General features: G+C 38.0%; 1 protein-coding gene across 4 annotated transcripts in view; it reads left to right on the forward strand.

The window, feature by feature from the left end:
* The window catches only part of LOC135219863 (sortilin-related receptor-like), a 253800-nt gene extending 235111 nt beyond the window's left edge, over positions 1 to 18689 (forward strand). For all 4 annotated transcript variants that reach the window (XM_064256986.1, XM_064256983.1, XM_064256984.1 and 1 more), the window contains one exon: positions 17695 to 18689. In XM_064256986.1, coding sequence (XP_064113056.1) covers positions 17695 to 17810 — 116 coding nt within the window. In that variant the 3' untranslated portion in view covers positions 17811 to 18689. The remainder of the gene's footprint in view (positions 1 to 17694) is intronic.
* Positions 18690 to 19288: the final 599 nt, after the last annotated feature.

The raw sequence follows: 19288 nt of genomic DNA on the forward strand, positions 1-19288 counted from the left end.
AATATGAAAAACATGGAAGATTAAGTAAATTTTATTGAAATAATATACAGGGTGTGTTACAAGGATGTATGTTCAAGGAAATGAATAATGTAAATGTGGAATTGGTTTTGATACTGTATTTTAACCATACATATTTGACACAATGTTACATAAATAACATTCTCTTATGTTACCCGTACACAGTGCAGGTATTTGGGATTGAGATTCTGATCTTTTCTTTTACTAGAGGCATAATAAATAATTCTTGATTGGGGTTGATGGGTCAGCTTTGTATTGTTCTTCTCAGATTTTTGTACAAATCATTTTATATCAGAAATATTTTCTGAGCAGACAGCCTTTCTTGGTACTGACTTGATTATGTACGTTAACAATTTGGTGCTTAGGTCTCAATTAAAACTTTTGCGACTTAACAGGTGTTGTTGCTCTAATCATGCATCTTTAAAGCCTTCTTAGAAATAACACAAGAGTATTTTTCAATTCAACATGACTTTCACCATTTGTATGTAGGGAAAAATCTGTTGACTTCTGTGAGAAGTGTACTCCTTTATGTAGGGGAGACATGGAGATTGGAAAAGAAAATTAGTTTGAAAAGGTGTGACTTGAAATGCCAAGACTCATAAATAGAATGTGGTGGAAAGATCTCAGTGGAAATGAAAATTAGTTGAGAGATGTACCTAAAGGCTGAGAAAACAGACTGAAATCTTTGATATGTGTGTTGGTGAAAGAGAGGAAAAGTTAGTCAGAAAAAGCAGTAATGGGTGTAGCAAGACAAAAGAATAATGGTAATGACTGGAAAATCATAAAGAGCATAAATGATTACGTACCTGAAACAGGTGACAATTTAGGCAGAAAGTGTACAACATAAAATGCACTGCTCTGCAAAAATGACAAATTTTTAACCAATTTGTATTTTCATAACTAACAAACCTGAGGTCTTAACATTATGATAATGCTAGCGCCAAGCTGGAAACCGGTAGGGGGGAAACAAAAAAGCGAGATCCATAGACTATTGGCATCTGTACCAGGTCACGGGGTAAAGTAAGGTTATATAAAATAAATAGAGATTTAATCAAATTCCTTAATTTTAATTGACTAATTATTCTGGTTACAAAAGCTCTGTGTGACAGGTGACACATTCTTTCAAGCAACACTCATGCAAATCGGTTGTTTCACATCACTTAACAATGCTTTATTTTGAAGTAGTTGCTTTTGTGGTTTTACTTTTGTAGACTAGCTAGTGTGTTGCTAAGAGTTAGAAATGTGTTACATTTGTTAGTTACTTTCTTGGAAAAATAAACTTGAAGTGTTATAAAAGTACTATGATAGTAAAAGTGCAGTTTCTTGGTTCAGTTCTTCCATCCCAGACCCCAAGCTGCCTTGAGAAATACCTTCTGGCAGCCCCATGGACATCTGGATATCTTTGCATTTCCACCTGTCAGTGTGATTCATTGACTGATCAATGAAGTGTGTTTGTCACTGGGATTCCGGGAACCGTGGTAGCTTTTCAATCTGACTTTATGCAGAGTGATAGCCTGACCTGCCAGCTCTTTTGGTTGTCCCATTTTTCTCTTAGTCATGCATTCTGAGGTAGTTAAACTACCCATTACCAGGGAGTGGACCATCATTTCCAGTTGGTGTTGAAGATGAGATCTTTCTCTTGTTAGAGTTACATCACAGCAGATCACATACTTACTCATCCACCTTTATTGAGACAAACTCCTTACATTACTACAACAAAGCTTACTGCTTCTCCCTTGAGCAAGGTCTTCTGGTTGAAGGGCATGGACCTCTCTTCTTCAGTAGAGGTTTCCATGATCATAGAAGCTTTGAAAAGTCCTCCCATCACATGAGTTTAACCTCTGAAGTGGAATGTTATTCTTGACAACCTAAACCAGGCATCAGAGAACCCTTGGGAGAGACCTTGCATTAAGCTCTCATCATCGAGACTTGTTGTGCCAGCCTTGTGTGTCTTATCTGGCTCTTGGAGTGCTGGAAACTCCAACTCCTCTTGGGTCCTCAGCCATGAATTTGTGGAAAACTCAGCAGTCAGTTTTTTTAAGACTCAAAAATTTCTTGGTCTCGCTTCCTTTGAGAATTTGTTAGTAGGGAGCTGAGAGACATAAAGAGGAAGTTTCCTGAGCACCCATTCTTTCTGGCTTCATGAAGCCATGAAGTGGACGTACAATTTGGCCTATGAGGAAAATGGTTGTCCATTCCAGGTAGAGCTCTCAGAGCCACAGGTTTCAGCCTGTTCCTAGCCATTTGGAGAACATTTTACTTTTCACGGGTATTGAGGGCAGATGTCTGGTAGCTCTAGACTACCTTTCCCTCATTTTAGCCTCAATCATCACCCACAAGGTCTTGACCCTTCTCCTGAGAACACATGGTGATTGTATAGTCTAAAAACACCTGTCATACAAAATAGCATCTGCTTGAGGTGCCTGTACTTTAATTACATAAGGCTGAAGGTTGAAAATACAGTACTATGTGCAGCTGCCTCTATCCCTTCCTTTCTTTCTTTCTCTGCAAGGCAGCAATCAGGGCAGGTATGTCTTGGATGGGCCATGATACAGTTACTTCCCAGTTGGGCATTGTATCATAGAGCTTCGGCTCAATAGATGCAACTCTGTCCAACCTAAAGTATGAGTCTCCTACATAAAAAAAACTGGTTTATATTGCAGTAGGAACAAAAAAAACTTTTTTTTTAAGTAATAGGTATTTTTCATAGGTGTACCACCCTCTGCCATCCCTGATGCTAAAGGAAAACTTGCTTGATAACTTCAAGGGTTTAGGGTTACCATGTTTAATGACCAATTTTAGCTTATGCTGAGGAGTATTCCTACACAAACGTCTCTTGGTTTGTGTACCTAGGAAAAATACAAATTTGGAAATTTGTAGTATTGTGTTGCTTGTATTTAAAGGTAGGGCTATATGCAAGATTTTAAAATGAACCTTACCCCTCCATTAGTATGTAGCTTTTACTTCTGTGTCAGTGGGAGTTTGGTGGATTGCATAGAAAAAAAGCTTTGTTTTCTATGAATATCCCTTTTCTGTCTATCTACTTCTCCCACCCCCTACCATGAGTTTATTAGGTACAAACACTCATAATTGGTCAGTCTACTTCTGTCATTGGTTTCAATACGAGGTAGTCAGATTGTTAAATGTAGTATATACTTGGTTTCCTGTTGATGAAGTGGTTTGTTTTTGGATTTTCTTTTATTTTATTTTGAATATTTGATCAGTAAGAACCTGTAAGGTAAGAGTTGCCATGATAGGCATTATTTAGGTTTACTGCCCACATGAGATGTGTGTATTGCTGAGGGAAGGATTATTATTCAACTTACCGATGTGGATCATAGTCTAACAATATACTATAGAAATTGATTGTGAGAGAGGAGAACTAGTTGTAGAAACAACTAAAAACAAGAGGATAGGTCTAATAAGAGTTGTATTAAGGAGATGCATGCTTTGTCTGCTTCTTTTAGTAACTGGATAGGTCCTCTCCTGCTTCTGTTACTATAATAATAATAATAATAATAATAATAATAATAATAATAATAATAATAATAATAGTTTTTATTATCTACTCAAGGCCATATACATGGTATATACAAAAAATAGACAATAACATAGTCTAGATACATAAGATAACATGATAAGAAAAAAAAGATTAATCGGCAATATCCAAGCTTGTTGAGGTAGTATAAAAGATGGTAATCAAAATAAAGGCCATAGCCATAATAAAATTGAGATTAGTTAAAAAAATTGATTGTAAAAAAACAGTAATAATGAAAAAAGGTAGATACCAGTAATAACAACAATTGTAGCAATACAATCATAATGCAGATTCTGCTGATGACATTTTGCAAAAACAGGGATTAATTAAGTCATTTAGGAAACAAACGCCTCATTTTCCCATCTTCCCCACAATTTAGATCTTCTTGCCTCACTACTTAGGATGCTTTATATGAGCGAATTGCTGCTGTTTCGCAGTTGGGTGATCAGACTGGGCATTGTTCGCCTTACATTGATTTTTAAATTGTCCAGGTGGTTTTCTGTGAACATCTATGTGACAGAATGGTATTGAGGAGTGTTTGTGAGGCATCTCAAAATGTCATTGTCAACAACAGTGATATGTCTCATGGTCTCTCAGGTGTAGTTCATCCACAGGGAGCACCCATAGATACTGTAGCAATACGAGTGGAAGAGCAGCAGTTTCAAGTCTCGGTGACAGAAGGCAAACCTTGCAATCATGTTGCCAGTTGCACATAGTTTACAACGCCTTTGTTCTATGTCTGCCATATCTTTTAGGTTGTCCGTGATAATGCAACCCAAATACAGAAATTCATGCACGAATTCCAGCTGATGATTTCCAAGGAAAATTTGTAGTTCTGCAATATGCTCAAGCGATTTCGGGAGCAGCAACATGCACTGGGTCTTGGTTTCGTTTTATAAGATATCAAATTCCTCTGCATATTGGCGGCAAGTATCGATGAGTCGTTGGAGACCTTGCACTGATGGGGAAATCAGAACCATATTGTTGGCGTAACAGGGGTTGTTTATAGTTGTTTCATTGACAGTACATCCAATTGGGAGCGAGTTAAGTTTGACATTCAAGGCATCTGCGTACGTATTAAACAGGTATGGAGAGAGAATGCCCCCTTGCTGAAACCCGTTTAGGGAGCAAAAGGTGTACAATACATTACCCTATTTGACACAGAATTGCTGTGTGGAGAACCAGCAATATAAAATGCTGACTAATTATAGAGGTGTGCCTCTTTTATGCAGCTTCAGGAAGAGCTTCAGTTATTTTACTTTGTCAAAAGCTTTTCTCACATCCACAAAACAGGAAAACAGGAGAGGCTGATGATAGGTAATAGTTCAGCAATTCCTTAAGTATGTAGATGGAGGTGTCGGTTGAGTGGTTTGCTTTAAATCCGAACTGGTTGTCAGCAGTGTGTGTAGAAAGTGGAGAAGTCTCAGTAGAAAAACTGACTCAAGTATCTTCGATGCGATTGTTGTGATTGCAATCGCCTGGTAATTGCCAGGGTCAGGTGCATCCTTTAGCATGTTTTTGATTAATGGTATCAAGTGAACTTAGAGTAGGGAGTCTGGGAGAAATTTTGAATTATGCAAGCATTGAATAGGGCAGCTAGCAAAATGTAAATTATCAGATGGCAGAATTTGCTTCTGCGGGAAGACCATTGCAACCGGGCACTTTATTATTAGGTAGGCCATTTACGGCATCGCTAATGTTACCTGGCGTAATACAATCTGCAAAATGAAATTGAATGTTTTCAGTAAGGAAGTTATCTACACCCCTTTGGGAGTTGATCATTTATGCAATTCAGGATATTGCTGAAGTGATTGCCCCACATACTTGCGATAGCCTCGTCACCAACTGCTTCTCCTACTCTCTGTGATAGCTTTTTAGTTTTGGGATTTAAGGACTGGATATCTTTCCAAAGGCAAAGATAATCACTGGATTCTAAGTTTCTAGACATTGCATTGGCTCTCATTTGTTCTTCTTTTAATCTGCAGTGCTTAAGAGCAAGTTTGAACTGCGCTCTCGCCTGTCTCATTAGTAATGCAGTGTCCTTCCCTCGGGCTACCATTTTGCCTCCACAGTGAAAACATTTCTCGTGAATATGCATACAGATCTTTAACCAAGTCATTCCATCCAGGTATATTATGAGACTTACCTTGACGAAGTCTAAAGGTAGCCCTGCCTAAAGCAAGCATAGCAGAAATTATGTTTGAATAGAATTCATTCAGATCCCTCCTGTGGTGGTCATTTCTACAATTTGTGTTTTTACAAAGTAAGGCGTCTGCCAGTTGAACTATTGACCGCAATCTAAGCTTTTGCATGCTTTGTCTGCTTCCTCATTTAGTAACTGGATAGGTTCCCTCCTGCTTCTCTTCAATCTATTACTCCATCTAAGCTTCCCATCAATTAAGGGCAATAGATTTGATGGGATTGAGTCATATTTTATGTTCACATGGTGTAAGTTTTGCAGTTTTTTCCTGCCCTTCCATCCTGAGAATCTAATTAATTTTGGGTATATCTCTTATTAGATGAAGTGTCAGTGCCCCCACTTTTGGCTTGCCCTGGCACATCCATACTTGCTCCACCTGGGTGTGCATGGAGCAATAGGGAACTGGGACATGTCAGAAAGCAGTGTGGATCTGTGCCTGTTGTTTCCTTCCTCTGTTTGGTCTGGCATCAGCAGCACCAGCCCTGATTTCAGCGGTGCCAGTTTCAGTATCAGCAGTGCCAGTTCTGGTGCCAGAATTTGTTCTTTAATAGGATAGCTTAGGAGAGAATAAGAGGAGTTACCTGGCATTTTACCCTCATTTAATTTTAACTGTTTCAGATAGTCTTGTTAGGAGAGATACTTGAACTCTTATCTAGTAATGTTTAAGAGGGTTTCACCACTTTTGCCTGGGTAGTAAGCACTCAGCTATAGCTTAATGATCTATAGCTTACTCCTAGAAAGAAAGTTCTCTTTTGCTTTTTAGTGTAGTTTGGCCTGAATCCTATGTACTAGCTAAGGATCATTTGTGGATCAAGGCCATTAATAATCAATCAGGTTCCAGAGAGGTCTAGGTTTTCTTCCTCTTTTCTGTGTATTGTGGCTTTCTTCAGCCAGTGTGATTGTACACCCTGCAATTTCGAGGCACTGGTTGTGTGTGCCTAGGGCAGTTGTGTGCATTTTGTCCCAATTCTGCACGCCTGGACACCTCTCTTCTGTGTGTTGTGCCCCTGAGGTTTTCTCCTTCTGTCTGTGGGCTCTGTAGTCACTGTTCCAATGTGCCTGTGTGACTGTTGTATGCTGGCAATTGTGTGGTTATCATCCGAGCAATTATTGCCTGTTTAACTATCACATGGGCTCCTACTGCTTGCACGACTCTTGCCTGCCAATAAAGAATTTCGGCAAAGTGCTCTCATTCCAGCTTCCTTTTTGGTAGGCAGGTTTAAGTCACCTCTTACAACCTGCACGACATACATTCACTTGTATACTTACAACCTTACTTCTGGCAGTGGGGCTGGGTGGGCTGGTGCATAAGAGTCCACACCGTATGACAGTTGACCACTTGAGTTATCAGCAACGCGCCATCTTGGGAAAGCTCTCATCACTCAGGCAGCATCATTTTGAGTCACCTTATCAGCAGCATCATACAGTATTAACTGTACTGTAGACTTGAATTGCAAACTGATTTACATTAAATTGGATTCCAATATGCATGCGAGAACCTAGCTATCTTGTGACTCGATGCCTACCTGCACATATTATACATTACATAAATGATAATGGTAAAAAGACTGAAATAATGATTATACATTACATTACAGTACTATGAACGTGGGTACTTTATATAACTAAGTTTTGATATTATGCCTTACCCAGTATGTTGGCCACTTTCTAAGGTTCAACTTACATCCATTTTGACTTATGACTGGTTATTTGGAACCAAGTTAGGTCATAAGTACTTAAGTAGGATGGTACTTGTAATTGCCTTTAGTAGTCTATCAGCATTATGCTTTGGGGATTTCAGTTCCTTCTCCCATTATGTGTTTCTTTTGTAAATGGTTTCTGTTGTTGTTTTTATTCCCCTGTAGTTCTGGAACTTTCTTGTTATCATGGGAGTTTTCCTTATCAGAATTTGTATCCTTTTGTTGAGCTGACCAGGTTTCAACTAAATCAGCGTCTTTGTTTTGAGCCAGAGCAAGTGGTTTTGTTGGTGGTGACTAAAGAGTTTTCAATCCTATGAAGAAGCTTACCAGGAGTTAGTTCAGAGTAGTTAGCTGCTGCTCCTCTGCCATCAAGTGATCTAGTCCTTGCCCTGGTCCCTTTGGCACATGTTTGGTGGTTAAGGCCCTATTCTCCCATTTCTTCTTTGGCAGGAAGGGAAGTTGATTGTGCTTCTGTTGGTGGGATCTTGTTTGCCAAGTTCACCATTCCAAGATACTCTAGCTTGGGCAGTGGACACCAGTGGTCAGATCTGGATTGTTATGCCTGCCATCCTTTTGATATGTCTTGAAAAGTCTTCAACAAATAAATTTGTAATTCTGTAAGTTGTCTCTTTGTGTCGGTTACCCCAGGTGACCAATGAAGGCTGGGTTTCCAGTTTCATTCAATAATGCAGTGATTCCCAACCTATGGGTAACAACCCACAGGTGGGTAATTTGGATAATTGGTGAAGGTAATATAAGGCTACTATATGATTTGTAATTTGTATCTTAAAATTTAGAAATTGAACTATTGTTGGAATACTCAAGAAGTTTTGTTTTTAGATCCAGGTACTAAGCTGAGGTCCAGAGCTGTCAAATATGTCTTAGTAATGTGACAGGAGGGGGAGCAAGAGTTGCCTGTTGCTGACTAATGTAATTTCTCTCTCTCTGGTATGCAACCCCCATGAATATGGAGGTCACTTGTATACTTGCCAATTACGGTAATTATGAATCATAGCCCTCCCTCCTTCCCGCATATGGGAATGGGCGGAAACAACTGACTGCTTGCTGAAGGTGTTCCTCTCTTACCCTGTACGTGGGCAGGGGAAACCCTACACCGGCAACGTAACTAGTGCAGTTGTCAAATTTTAAGTTGCTGGCGCGAGTGAAACTTTAAGCAGTGTAATTATATTACTTGGTAAGTATATATATAAAACATTGTTAAATCATAATGTCATTAAATCCTATCAATCTCGGAGATGGTTGTTCTTTAATATTGTTACTAAATAGTCATCAGTCTGCAGTCGTACATTTGAGGCTGGTCAGGGAATAGGATTTGCAAGTGATGATGAATCATTACGACTGACTATGTGGGATTTTTCATATCACTATATAAAAGTTAAAATTGTTAAATTCTTGTTTTCATGAAGAAACAGTTGTACAAAAAATTTATTGAGTAATTATTGCCGTCATCAGTCAAATAGTCACAATCATACCAATATTCAAATGTAGTACCATCAATGACATATACTATCTATAAATAAAAAAGAAATAGGGGGCTGCCATTGGTTAACAGTCTCCATGGCATCCAGCCAACCAATCAAATTTTAGCCATATTCTGTCTATGTAGAACATTTATTTTGTATAAGAACCTGACAATGATGTAATAAGTCTGTGTGTGTTTTGAATACAATATGTACATATTTTTAAGTGTGTGTGTTTCAAATACAGGATGTGGTTTTTAAGTATAGTATGTATTTTAATCATTACATGAAGAATAGAACCCTCTCATTACTTTGAGTGCAAAATTGTTGGTTCAGAGCAAGATATAGTAATGATAAGGTAGTCCCCTCGTAATGAGTTTGGGTCATATTTGTGCATGTGATTTTGTGACATCACCTAAACTGGTTGAAGCGACAATTTTACTGATGTAAGCATAGGGATAATTGCCTCTGTTACACTTTGAAATGCAATTAATAAATATCGCTCCATAGATTTATGCGGTGAATACGATTTTGGACATATGTAATATTGTAGTTCATGAGAATATTGACATTGGAGAAATCGAATAGGTGAAATGTTGCACAAATAAGATTTTTTTGTGTGAAACTTTTAGAGATTGACAGGATCCTGGAGACTGATGTCATGGGATTTTTTCCCTGTTTTTTTTTATTTATTTATTTTTTTTTTCCCTGTCTTGTCCTCGTGTGCATTTGGGACCACGTTGTCAATTGTTTTGACCTTGAATTTCTTTTGCAAGTTGTCCTTTGGTACGAGTCCACCTTTTAGTTCATGTATTTTTTAAAGTTTACATAGTTTAATTTTGCGATAAAATTGAGTCTCAAAATTTCATCACAAAATTAAACTATGTAAATTTAACAAAATACATGGCAAAACAATTAACAATCAGGTCCCAAATGCACACAAGGGCAAAACAGGGGAGTTTAAAAAACCGTGGAAAAAATCCCATGACACCAGTCTACAGAATCCTGTCAGTCCCTAAAAGTTTCACATAAAAAAAGCTCATTTGTGCAATACGATTTCGCCATATCAATATTCACATGAACTACAATATTTTAAATGTCCAAAATCTTAGTCACTGCTTAAATCTATGGAGGGATATCTATCAAATTGCATTTCAAAGTGTAACAAAGTTAATAATTATCCATACGTTTACATCAGTAAATTGTCGCTTTGGCCAGTTTGGGTGATGTCACAGATTATGGTCAGTTCAAAGTACACCGGACCTCCGCATGGGACTTCCTGTTGTTTCTATACATATCGTGGTTCAAAGATTCTTTAGCAAGTTTTGTTTTTCCCCGAAGATATAACGCTGCATTTAACATGCCTCTAAAATAAAATTCATCTCTCTAATCTCTCGAGGACTGTTAATCCATTTCTCTTGACATGCTGGTCATACCCTTTATACTCCACATGACTAATAACAGCAAAATGTTTTTTTTTTTTTTTGTCTTTTACATATGTAGTACTTATACTCCACACTTTTTTAAACATTATGAACACGCACACTGTGTTAATACCTATTGGTTAGAGACTCAAATTAACAGTAACTTTTCCACAGAGAGAGAGAGAGAGAGAGAGAGAGAGAGAGAGAGAGAGAGAGAGAGAGAGAGAGAGAGAGAGAGAGAGAGAGAATGAATTTATCTCTTTAATCTCTTAAGGAATGTTAATCTTTAATCTCTTGAGGGATATTAAGCCATTTCTCTTTACCTGCTGGTCACACCATTTATATTTCACTCAACTGTCAACAACAAAATTTGTATGCTTGTTTTTTGTCTTCCAATGCTGTATTACTTGTACTAAACATTTTTAAAACAATGAACACACACAAACTGTGCATACGTGTTAATACCAGTTGGTTAAAGACTCAAATTAGCAGTATCTTTGGAGAGAGAGAGAGAGAGAGAGAGAGAGAGAGAGAGAGAGAGAGAGAGAGAGAGAGAGAGAGAAGAGAGCTGAGAGCGGAGAGGAGAGAGGAGAGAAGAGGAAGATTAAGGAGAGGACTTCTTAAGGCTTGGCAAATGCACAATTATTTTATTTTATTTTTTAATCTTGGGATTTTCTATGGGCAGTTCTTAGGATTTCGACAGAAAAATAATTTGAGTAGCAGTACACACCCAAATGACTTGGGTCAGCTGTTAGCACGTTGAACCACCGACCTTATGAATTGATGCTCTCAAAATGGGAACTCTCTTGATAAAAGAGATACATGATAAAATCTTTTATTTTGTGGGTGAATATTTGGGGGTCTTATGCAAGATCGCACGTTACATGACTATGCAGGGTACTTTCTTGACTAGTTATTGATGCGAAATTGGAGCTATGTAAATGAAACGTGAAAATGAGTACTATGTACAGTACATTTGTTATTCCTTGTTGTTGTTATTAGAAAAGTTGATTACATTATATTATGCAAGTTTGTATTGAATTGAATTTATAAATTTTGTGGCCATTTGCCACGCGCCGGAGCCAAAGGCCATTCAGCGCATATATATCAACAAGATATATTTACTAAAAAAGGTATACATAATTAATCCAACTTATTAAAATAAACTTCATATTAAAATACTCAATTAAATATCATAAAACAAATGGATTTCCTTAAGAAATTTTAAAATCTCTTCTGCGGGAGCACCCTCTCCTAAAATATCTTACAAAGGTTTGTTGGTGAAAAAACCAAAACCGACGTCTATGATTAAAATAAAGAGTAAAGAGGACAGTCAACAAATATATGCCTCACTGTAATGCCAACATTACAATTGGAGCATTGAGGAACCTGCCTCTCTGCTCCACTAGTTAAAAGATACCGGTGAGTTAAAAAAGTATGCCCTATACGCAGGCGCGTTAAAACTATACTAGATCTTCTATCCATCCCAACAGAAGGGGACCAGGGATGAACAGAAGGTCTGATCGATTTCAGCTTTAAATTACTATTCAAGTTGGACCAGTGATTCTGCCACTTAGTCCTACAAAATGATTTAATAAAAAGTTTAAAATCTTCAAGGAAGGAATCACAGAGTGGGAAGCCCGGGAGGAAGCTGCCTGCTTAGCGGCTGTATCAGCCAGCTCGTTACCACGAATTCCCACATGCGAGGGAACCCAACAAAACTTCACACCGATGCGTTTTCGAGAATGCAGGAGGACCAGCCAATCCTGCACCTCTTGGACGAGTTGATTAGATGGCGTCAACTTTCTGGAGTGCAGCTAGGAACTCTGGAATCACAATAAATAATATAAGAGTCCCCAGTGCTACCTGTACTAAAAAATAAATTTCAAAACGCTAAAAATAGCAAAAATCTCTGCATTAAAAATTGAGAATTTAATAGGGAGGCTTTTTGTAATTGTTCTCTCACCGACGATGACAGAACATCCAACTCCATTTGCTGATTTTGATCCATCTGTATATACAGCAATCGAGTTACTATGCTCAGAAACATGGGCAAGAAGCTACTTTTTAAGCTGAACACTTGAGCTGATCTTTTGTTTGTCTCTAACTTGCAAATATCTAAAGGAGGCCTACACCAAGGAGGGAATTTAGAAAATGTAGTTTCCATAACCAGTGGAGGAATAAGGCCGACCTCTCTCGCACTTATGTTTAATCTAACTTCAAGGGGCTTAGGCAATGTAGGTTTAGTTGGTGCTCTGTCAACAGGATGTTTTATATACTTAAAATTTGGATTAGATTGAGAGGTTAGTGCTCTTGACAAATATCGGAGACCTTGTTCCTCCCTCCGAATGAAAAGAGGAAGAAAACCAGAGTCTACATAAAGGCTCTCAACAGGAGACGTTTTAAAAGCACCTGTACAAATACGCAATGCCATATTGTGTACTACATCCAGCTTACCTAACAAGGTCTTACATGCAGAGCCATAAACCTGAGATCCATAATCAATCTTACTCAAGCATAGTGCCTGATAAATTCTTAATAAAGTAGTACGGTCGGCTCCAAAATTCAGGTTACTAACAACTTTAAGAATATTGCACCGCTGTTTAACATTTACTACAGTCTCATTTATATGTTCAGCAAAAGTCAATTTTTTTTCAAAAATATTTCCTAAATATTTGACTTTATCTTCATAAAGCAAGATAGAACCTTCTAAAAATAAGGTTGGAATCTCTTCCCTTCTTCGTGTTCTGCAAAAACGTATAGCTTTAGTTTTTTCTGCAGAAAATTTGAAACCTTTACTATTAGCCCAGGAAGTAGCAGCATTAATTGCAAACTGAATTTTAGTACAAGCTTCAACTGCAGTAGCTCTACTACAGACGATAACAATATCATCCGCGAATGCTTGACCAGTTACTCCAACAGGGAGATGTTCAAGTAAACCATTAATGGCAATATTAAAAAAGGTTGGACTAAGCACACTCCCTTGTGGAATGCCTTCTTCCTGAAGATACTCTGATGAGAAGGTAGAGCCAATTCTAACTTTAAGGTACCGGTCAGACAGGAAGTCTTTGGCAAAATTAAACATTGCCACCAATACGCCATTCAACCAGCTGCATTAAAATACCAACCCTCCAAGTAGTATCAAATGCTTTTTCCAGATCAAAGAACACGGCAATTGTTTGATTTTGGACTGCAAAAGCATTCTGAATCTCACGTGTGAGACATAATAAGGGATCCAATGTACTTCTATTCTTGCGAAAGCCAAATTGCCTCTTCGACAACAAGTTCTTTGTTTCTAATAACCATATCAGACGAAAATTCACCATTCGTTCATAAATCTTGAAGACACAGCTGGTAAGAGCAATAGGCCTATAACTTTTGGGATGACTAGGGTCCTTTCTGGTTTTTAAAAAAGGAACTATAACAGAGTTTTTCCACAACTTATATGAAGTCCCTGAGCACCAGAATTCGTTTAAAACATCGACAAAGAATTTTTTTGACTTCAGAGGTAAGTGAGAAATCATTGCATAAATAATATCATCTTCTCCAGGTGATGTTGGAGAGGACAAAGATAAGGCATATTCGAATTCGACAATACTAAATGGAAGGTTATATGCCTCAGAATTTGAACAAACAGGCGGATTAACTATAATGTTTCTAATATTGCGAAATTCAGGGGAGTAGTGACTGGGGCTTGAAATGCTTGAAAAGTGCCGAGCAAAGGCCTCTGCCACCTCTCTTGCATCCGATATAACTACCAAGTTGATTTTCAAAATAGGTAAAGGAGAAGGGGAAAATTTCCCTAGTAATTTACGGATTCTATCCCAAACCAGAGAAAGTGGAGAGTTATACTTTAATTCTGATATGTACCTAACGAAGGACTCCCTCCTTGCTTCTATAAAAACTTGCTTTTGTTTGGCGAGGTTTTTCTTGTATATTATTCTATTAACCAAGACAGGTCGCCTTCGATATCGCTTGTAACTGGCTCTTGCAATTTTCCTACTCAAGGCACATTTATTATTCCACCAAGGTACCAGTGGACGACGGGGTTTCCCTGATGTTTTAGGAATTGACATCATTGCCCCTCCAATCATTATACTAGCGAGATATTCGTAGGCAGCCGAGGGGCAAGGAAATTCATTGGTCTTACGATTGACTTGGGTAGATTTTTCATACAGCTGCCAATCTGCCTCCTTTATCTTCCACTTGGGTAAAGATGGGGAGGGTGTATTTTGTACATACTTAAGATGGATGGGATAGTGGTCGCTCCCATAGAGATTTTCATCCACTGACCACTTATAGTCTAATCGTAATGACGACGAGCATATTGTAAGATCAGTTGCTGAACAAGAGTTATGGGCTACATCAAACCTTGTAGGAGAACCGTTGTTCATTAAAACTACATCATTGCAATCTATTAATCTTTCAATTATAAGACCACGGTGATCACACCTACCTTCCCCCCACAAAGTATGTTTTGCATTGAAATCCCCCATCAGAATGAAAGGCTGAGGTAGTTGATCTAAAAGTGATTGCAAATCTTCAACCTCTAATTGTCTTGGATTGCCAGCTCTGTCCACCAATCGAGTTTCTAGGCCAGGTTCTAGATAAAGAGAGCACAGAGTGACCCATTTGTTGATGAAAATCTGTGTTGCACAAGCTTGTAATATGGAGTCTAATTTGATACAATAATACATGTACCACCATGAGCACGTTCACCTACAGGTGGTGGAGATCTGTGAAAAATAAAGTTTTGTCCACAATTAGGAGAAACATTACCAACTTTAGTCTCTTGCAAACAAAGGGCAGCTAAATTATGGTCCTTGAAAAGGACCCGGACCTGTTCTCTGTTTGAATGGAAACCTCGTATGTTCCACTGACATAGAGCCATTATTTACTATTAGATTTTTTTTTTTTTACTTTTTGGACTTGGATTGGGCTGGTCTGGAAAGACTTGGTCTTGGTCTTTGTTTCAAAGAGGAACTAGGCAGATCCTCAAGAGACCTGCTATTTCCTCTCTTGGGAAACCCTACTATGGTGTGGGGATATAGGTGGAGATGATGATGGAGTACGGGGTCTCTTATTTTCTAAGAGGCACCATCTCTGCAGCGTGCACCTGGAGCCTTATGAGGTGCACTGATCAAGGTGTCATTCTGGGACATACCCAGATCAGGCAGCGAGGCTGCCTGTGAGGCTTCTACATTAGAAGCCCGAGAGACCTCCCAGAAGCCCAGAGGAGGCCATCGGAGGGGACAAAGGGGCCTTCTTGGATGAAGGCGGAGATGCTGAATGTACTTCGAGCTCAGAAGGGGATAGCTGAAGCTTTGACTTTGAAGTTGGTATTCTAGATAGATCTTTTATATTAGATTTTCCACTTTTTACTACTTCACTATATTGAGGTCTTGGAAACAAAAGTCTTTTTGCTGGCTAATACTTAGATGTTCAGCATGAGCTTTCTCTATGGCTAACACTTCTTTTTAAATGACTCACATTCCTTATGCCTTGCATTATGATTTCCCTTACAATTTATACATAATACTGGGGTAGTACATTCGCCTTCATGCTTTTTAAGGAGCAGGCAGCACATAGCTGGTCCTAGTACATACCTTTGCCGAGTGACCATATCCAAAACACATGAAACATTGGAGTGGTCTATGCTTAAAAGGTCTAACACGAAATCTCTCCTTGTCAACATATATATAATCAGGAACTTGATCATTATTAAAAGTGAAAATAATCATTCTTGATCTTGGAACCTTGAAAATCTTCCACACTTTATCATCACACATTTCCAGCAATTCCTCGTCAGGCAGTTCATATAGGTCTTGACTGAATACTACTCCCTTGGCATAACTAAAACTATAGTGTGGTTTGACCTCTTTTTATCATATCAGTATTTTTCAACTTAGAGATCATGTGACCTTGTCTATAAGACTTAGCATGAACCAAAAAACTATTCTTTCCAAACCTCGTAATATCAGAGTTGGTCATTGTTCCTGCCAATGTTCTCAAATGTTTCCTGAAGTGGAAAAGATTGCAAAATTCTGATTTTGTAGAAACAATTAGCCACCTGACTGGTAAAGATGTCCTCACCTTACATTTCCCATCTGTAGTTTCCTGACTGACTCTTGCTGGATAAAAGGAATCAACTTCAATATTCTGGGGCATTTTATGAATTAACATACATTTTAAGTTTTCCTTAGTTGAGCACTTGAAAGCATTCATGGCATTATTATGAGTTGTAAACTCAATCCAAACCCTCCAAAATGCAAAATCTTTAGTTTCACAATACTTTATGACTTTAATTTCACCAAACCTTCCAAACATTTCCATAAACGTAAAACAATTGAAGTCTGAGGAGAGATTATCAACATAAAGGATTCTCTCACCACTGCTAGAACTTTCCATAGCCACATTCAAGGTCTTGTCATGGGTCGTCTTTTGTACAACTGAATTTTCTATAGGATTGTCCTTATCCGTGCCAGAGGTCGAAGAGGAGGGTAGTGTCAAGAGGTCGCATTGTCCGGGGGAGTTTATCATAGGGTCGTTATTCATTAATCCTTCAGCAGAAATTTGAAAAACCTACTGCAAATCAGGCAGAAAACCAGGCCCCCCACACCAACCCCTCTCTCACCAAAGACACTCAGCAGAGACTGACTCCCATATGTCCACTCCCTACCCTACCCCGAAGGGATAGCTCTACCATAACATGAGTGGCTCAAGTGTAAGCAAAACCCGCTTGATAGGACTGAGGGCATAACTAGTATGCAATCATCCCCATTCATGTTACAATAGAGGGCACACCGGAAAGAATGCCGAGAGTCCTACCGTAGAGACTATACCTCCCCGGATTCCGCAGGCTAGTCCCCCATAGGTAGTTCCGCCCCGATGGATATTGCTATGAAATCATATCAACATCCTCAGGGTCCAAACATACTCGAGAGGCGGACCAAACCTCTACAGTCTCTGCCATTTGGATCAAGAAAGAGCCAATGCGAAAAAAGCCCAGCCCCTGCCCAACCTGTAAGAAGGTTTTAGTGAAGAGGGGGGGGACAGCTAGGTAGAAGAATGGAAACAAATTTAAGTAAGAGGAAAATTGAGACTTTTGGATTCGAACTGGGAGATATTTCTCCCAGTTCGAAAGCCCTCTTGCCCGCTATGCATTTTCAGCAGTCAGCTGAAAATGCATAACTTCGTCAAGGCAGTCTCAAATCAAGAGGGTGCAAGTTTGTAGACAAATGTCATAAATACTGTGCTTGTAGCCTTATTAAAAATGCATTTTATGTATTATACCTTAATTTTCAAAAACATTAGCACTAATTTTTTTTTTTAGGACACATGTGGAAATGCTGGGATGGTTGGTGGATCAAGAGTGACCAACGCTGTGATGGCTTCTATCACTGTTATGATGGCTCTGATGAGTTCTTCTGTGAATTTACTTTCCTCTAGTCTGTTCCTCAAACGTGGTCAAGTTGTTGGTAAAACAAAGCCTTTGTGAGTAATATTTCATGCTATTTTGTGAATGGATACATAAATATTTGTAATTGAGACATTTCTTTAATTAGATTTACTTAAGAAGGTAACAAGTGTTGGGAAATGTTAATTATGTTAAATACATTAATGTTAATTTGATTTTTATTCTCTAACTTAGCTTTGAAGTTGTTGGTAATCTTGTTCTGTTTACAATGCAAGTATGATGTAATTTTCTTATTGTAGAATTATATCAGCACATGAAGTGTTATGCAAAAGAGCAAGACTTTTGCTGTTAGGAATTTGTAAAATAGGATTTAGTATTGTAGTATAGTGTTTTAATACAGTATTGTGTTTAATAGTTTCATGAAGCTGTGGAAAAATTTTTTGTTGGTAATGTTAAATAATATTTACCATACTAAATTATCAGAAATTCTTGAGGTAATCCTTTTCCTCTACCAAACTTTTGTATTGAAATCAAGAAAAGGTTTATAAATAATTTTGTCAAAATAGTAAATTTAAATAGTTTTCGCTTGAGGTAAGTTCCAAACTTTCAGTTCCTTTTTAACCAATCACAAGCTTCATAGAAATAATTTTAGTAGTGCCTATTCAATTTTATTTTGAAGTCATAGTTGTCATGTTGTGTGTTTTAGAATTATTTATTTTGTTTTAAAGACTGCATTCATGGTATCTTTTGGTTTACCTGTGCATTAATAACATCTTTTGGTTTACCCTGCATAGTTTTTGTTTGCAATTTTTTATCTTAATATCATGGAGTAATGCAATTATGCTTTCTTTTTTATGGTGTACTATCAGTCTTTATTTGGTGTAATGTTCTTGTTGATGCAGTATAGCAATAAAGATATAATACAGTACTGTAGTAGTTTTTTTTATAGGGGTTTTCTAGTTGAAACTTTTATTATTACCATAGTTTTACCAGATTACCAATCAAAACCAAAGCTCATGTAGTTGTCACAAAATATATGTAATTATATGTACTCATGTAGAACACTGTTCCAACAAGTGGCTTTGGCTTACATTTAGACCACCCTAATTATGTTGTGCCATAACCTATGGGGTAGGTTAGGGCAGACATTTGGGAGTCTGCCCCTGCTGTGGTGCCACTGGTGGGAGAATAAACTCCATGAAAGGCTGATGACATCATTTCAAGATTTGGAGATATACTTAATTTAAAAAAATAATTATTTGATGTTTATGAATACAGTAATAGCAATAAAGAATTGAGTACCCCTGGACCGTCTCATGATACCATTCTGGCACAGATGATGACCACTTTACTCTCCTCTGACAACCTGAGATTAGAAAAGGCTAGAAAACCTTCTACAGTAGTGTAATTGCACTGGAACCCATTGCTCCACTCAGATCAAAAGGGAAATTGACCAGAAATGCATGTGAAATAGGACCAGGTATATATGAAACCTCTTATGATCAGTATT

This window comes from Macrobrachium nipponense, chromosome 1, assembly GCF_015104395.2.
Source record: "Macrobrachium nipponense isolate FS-2020 chromosome 1, ASM1510439v2, whole genome shotgun sequence".
Lineage (NCBI taxonomy): Eukaryota > Metazoa > Arthropoda > Malacostraca > Decapoda > Palaemonidae > Macrobrachium > Macrobrachium nipponense.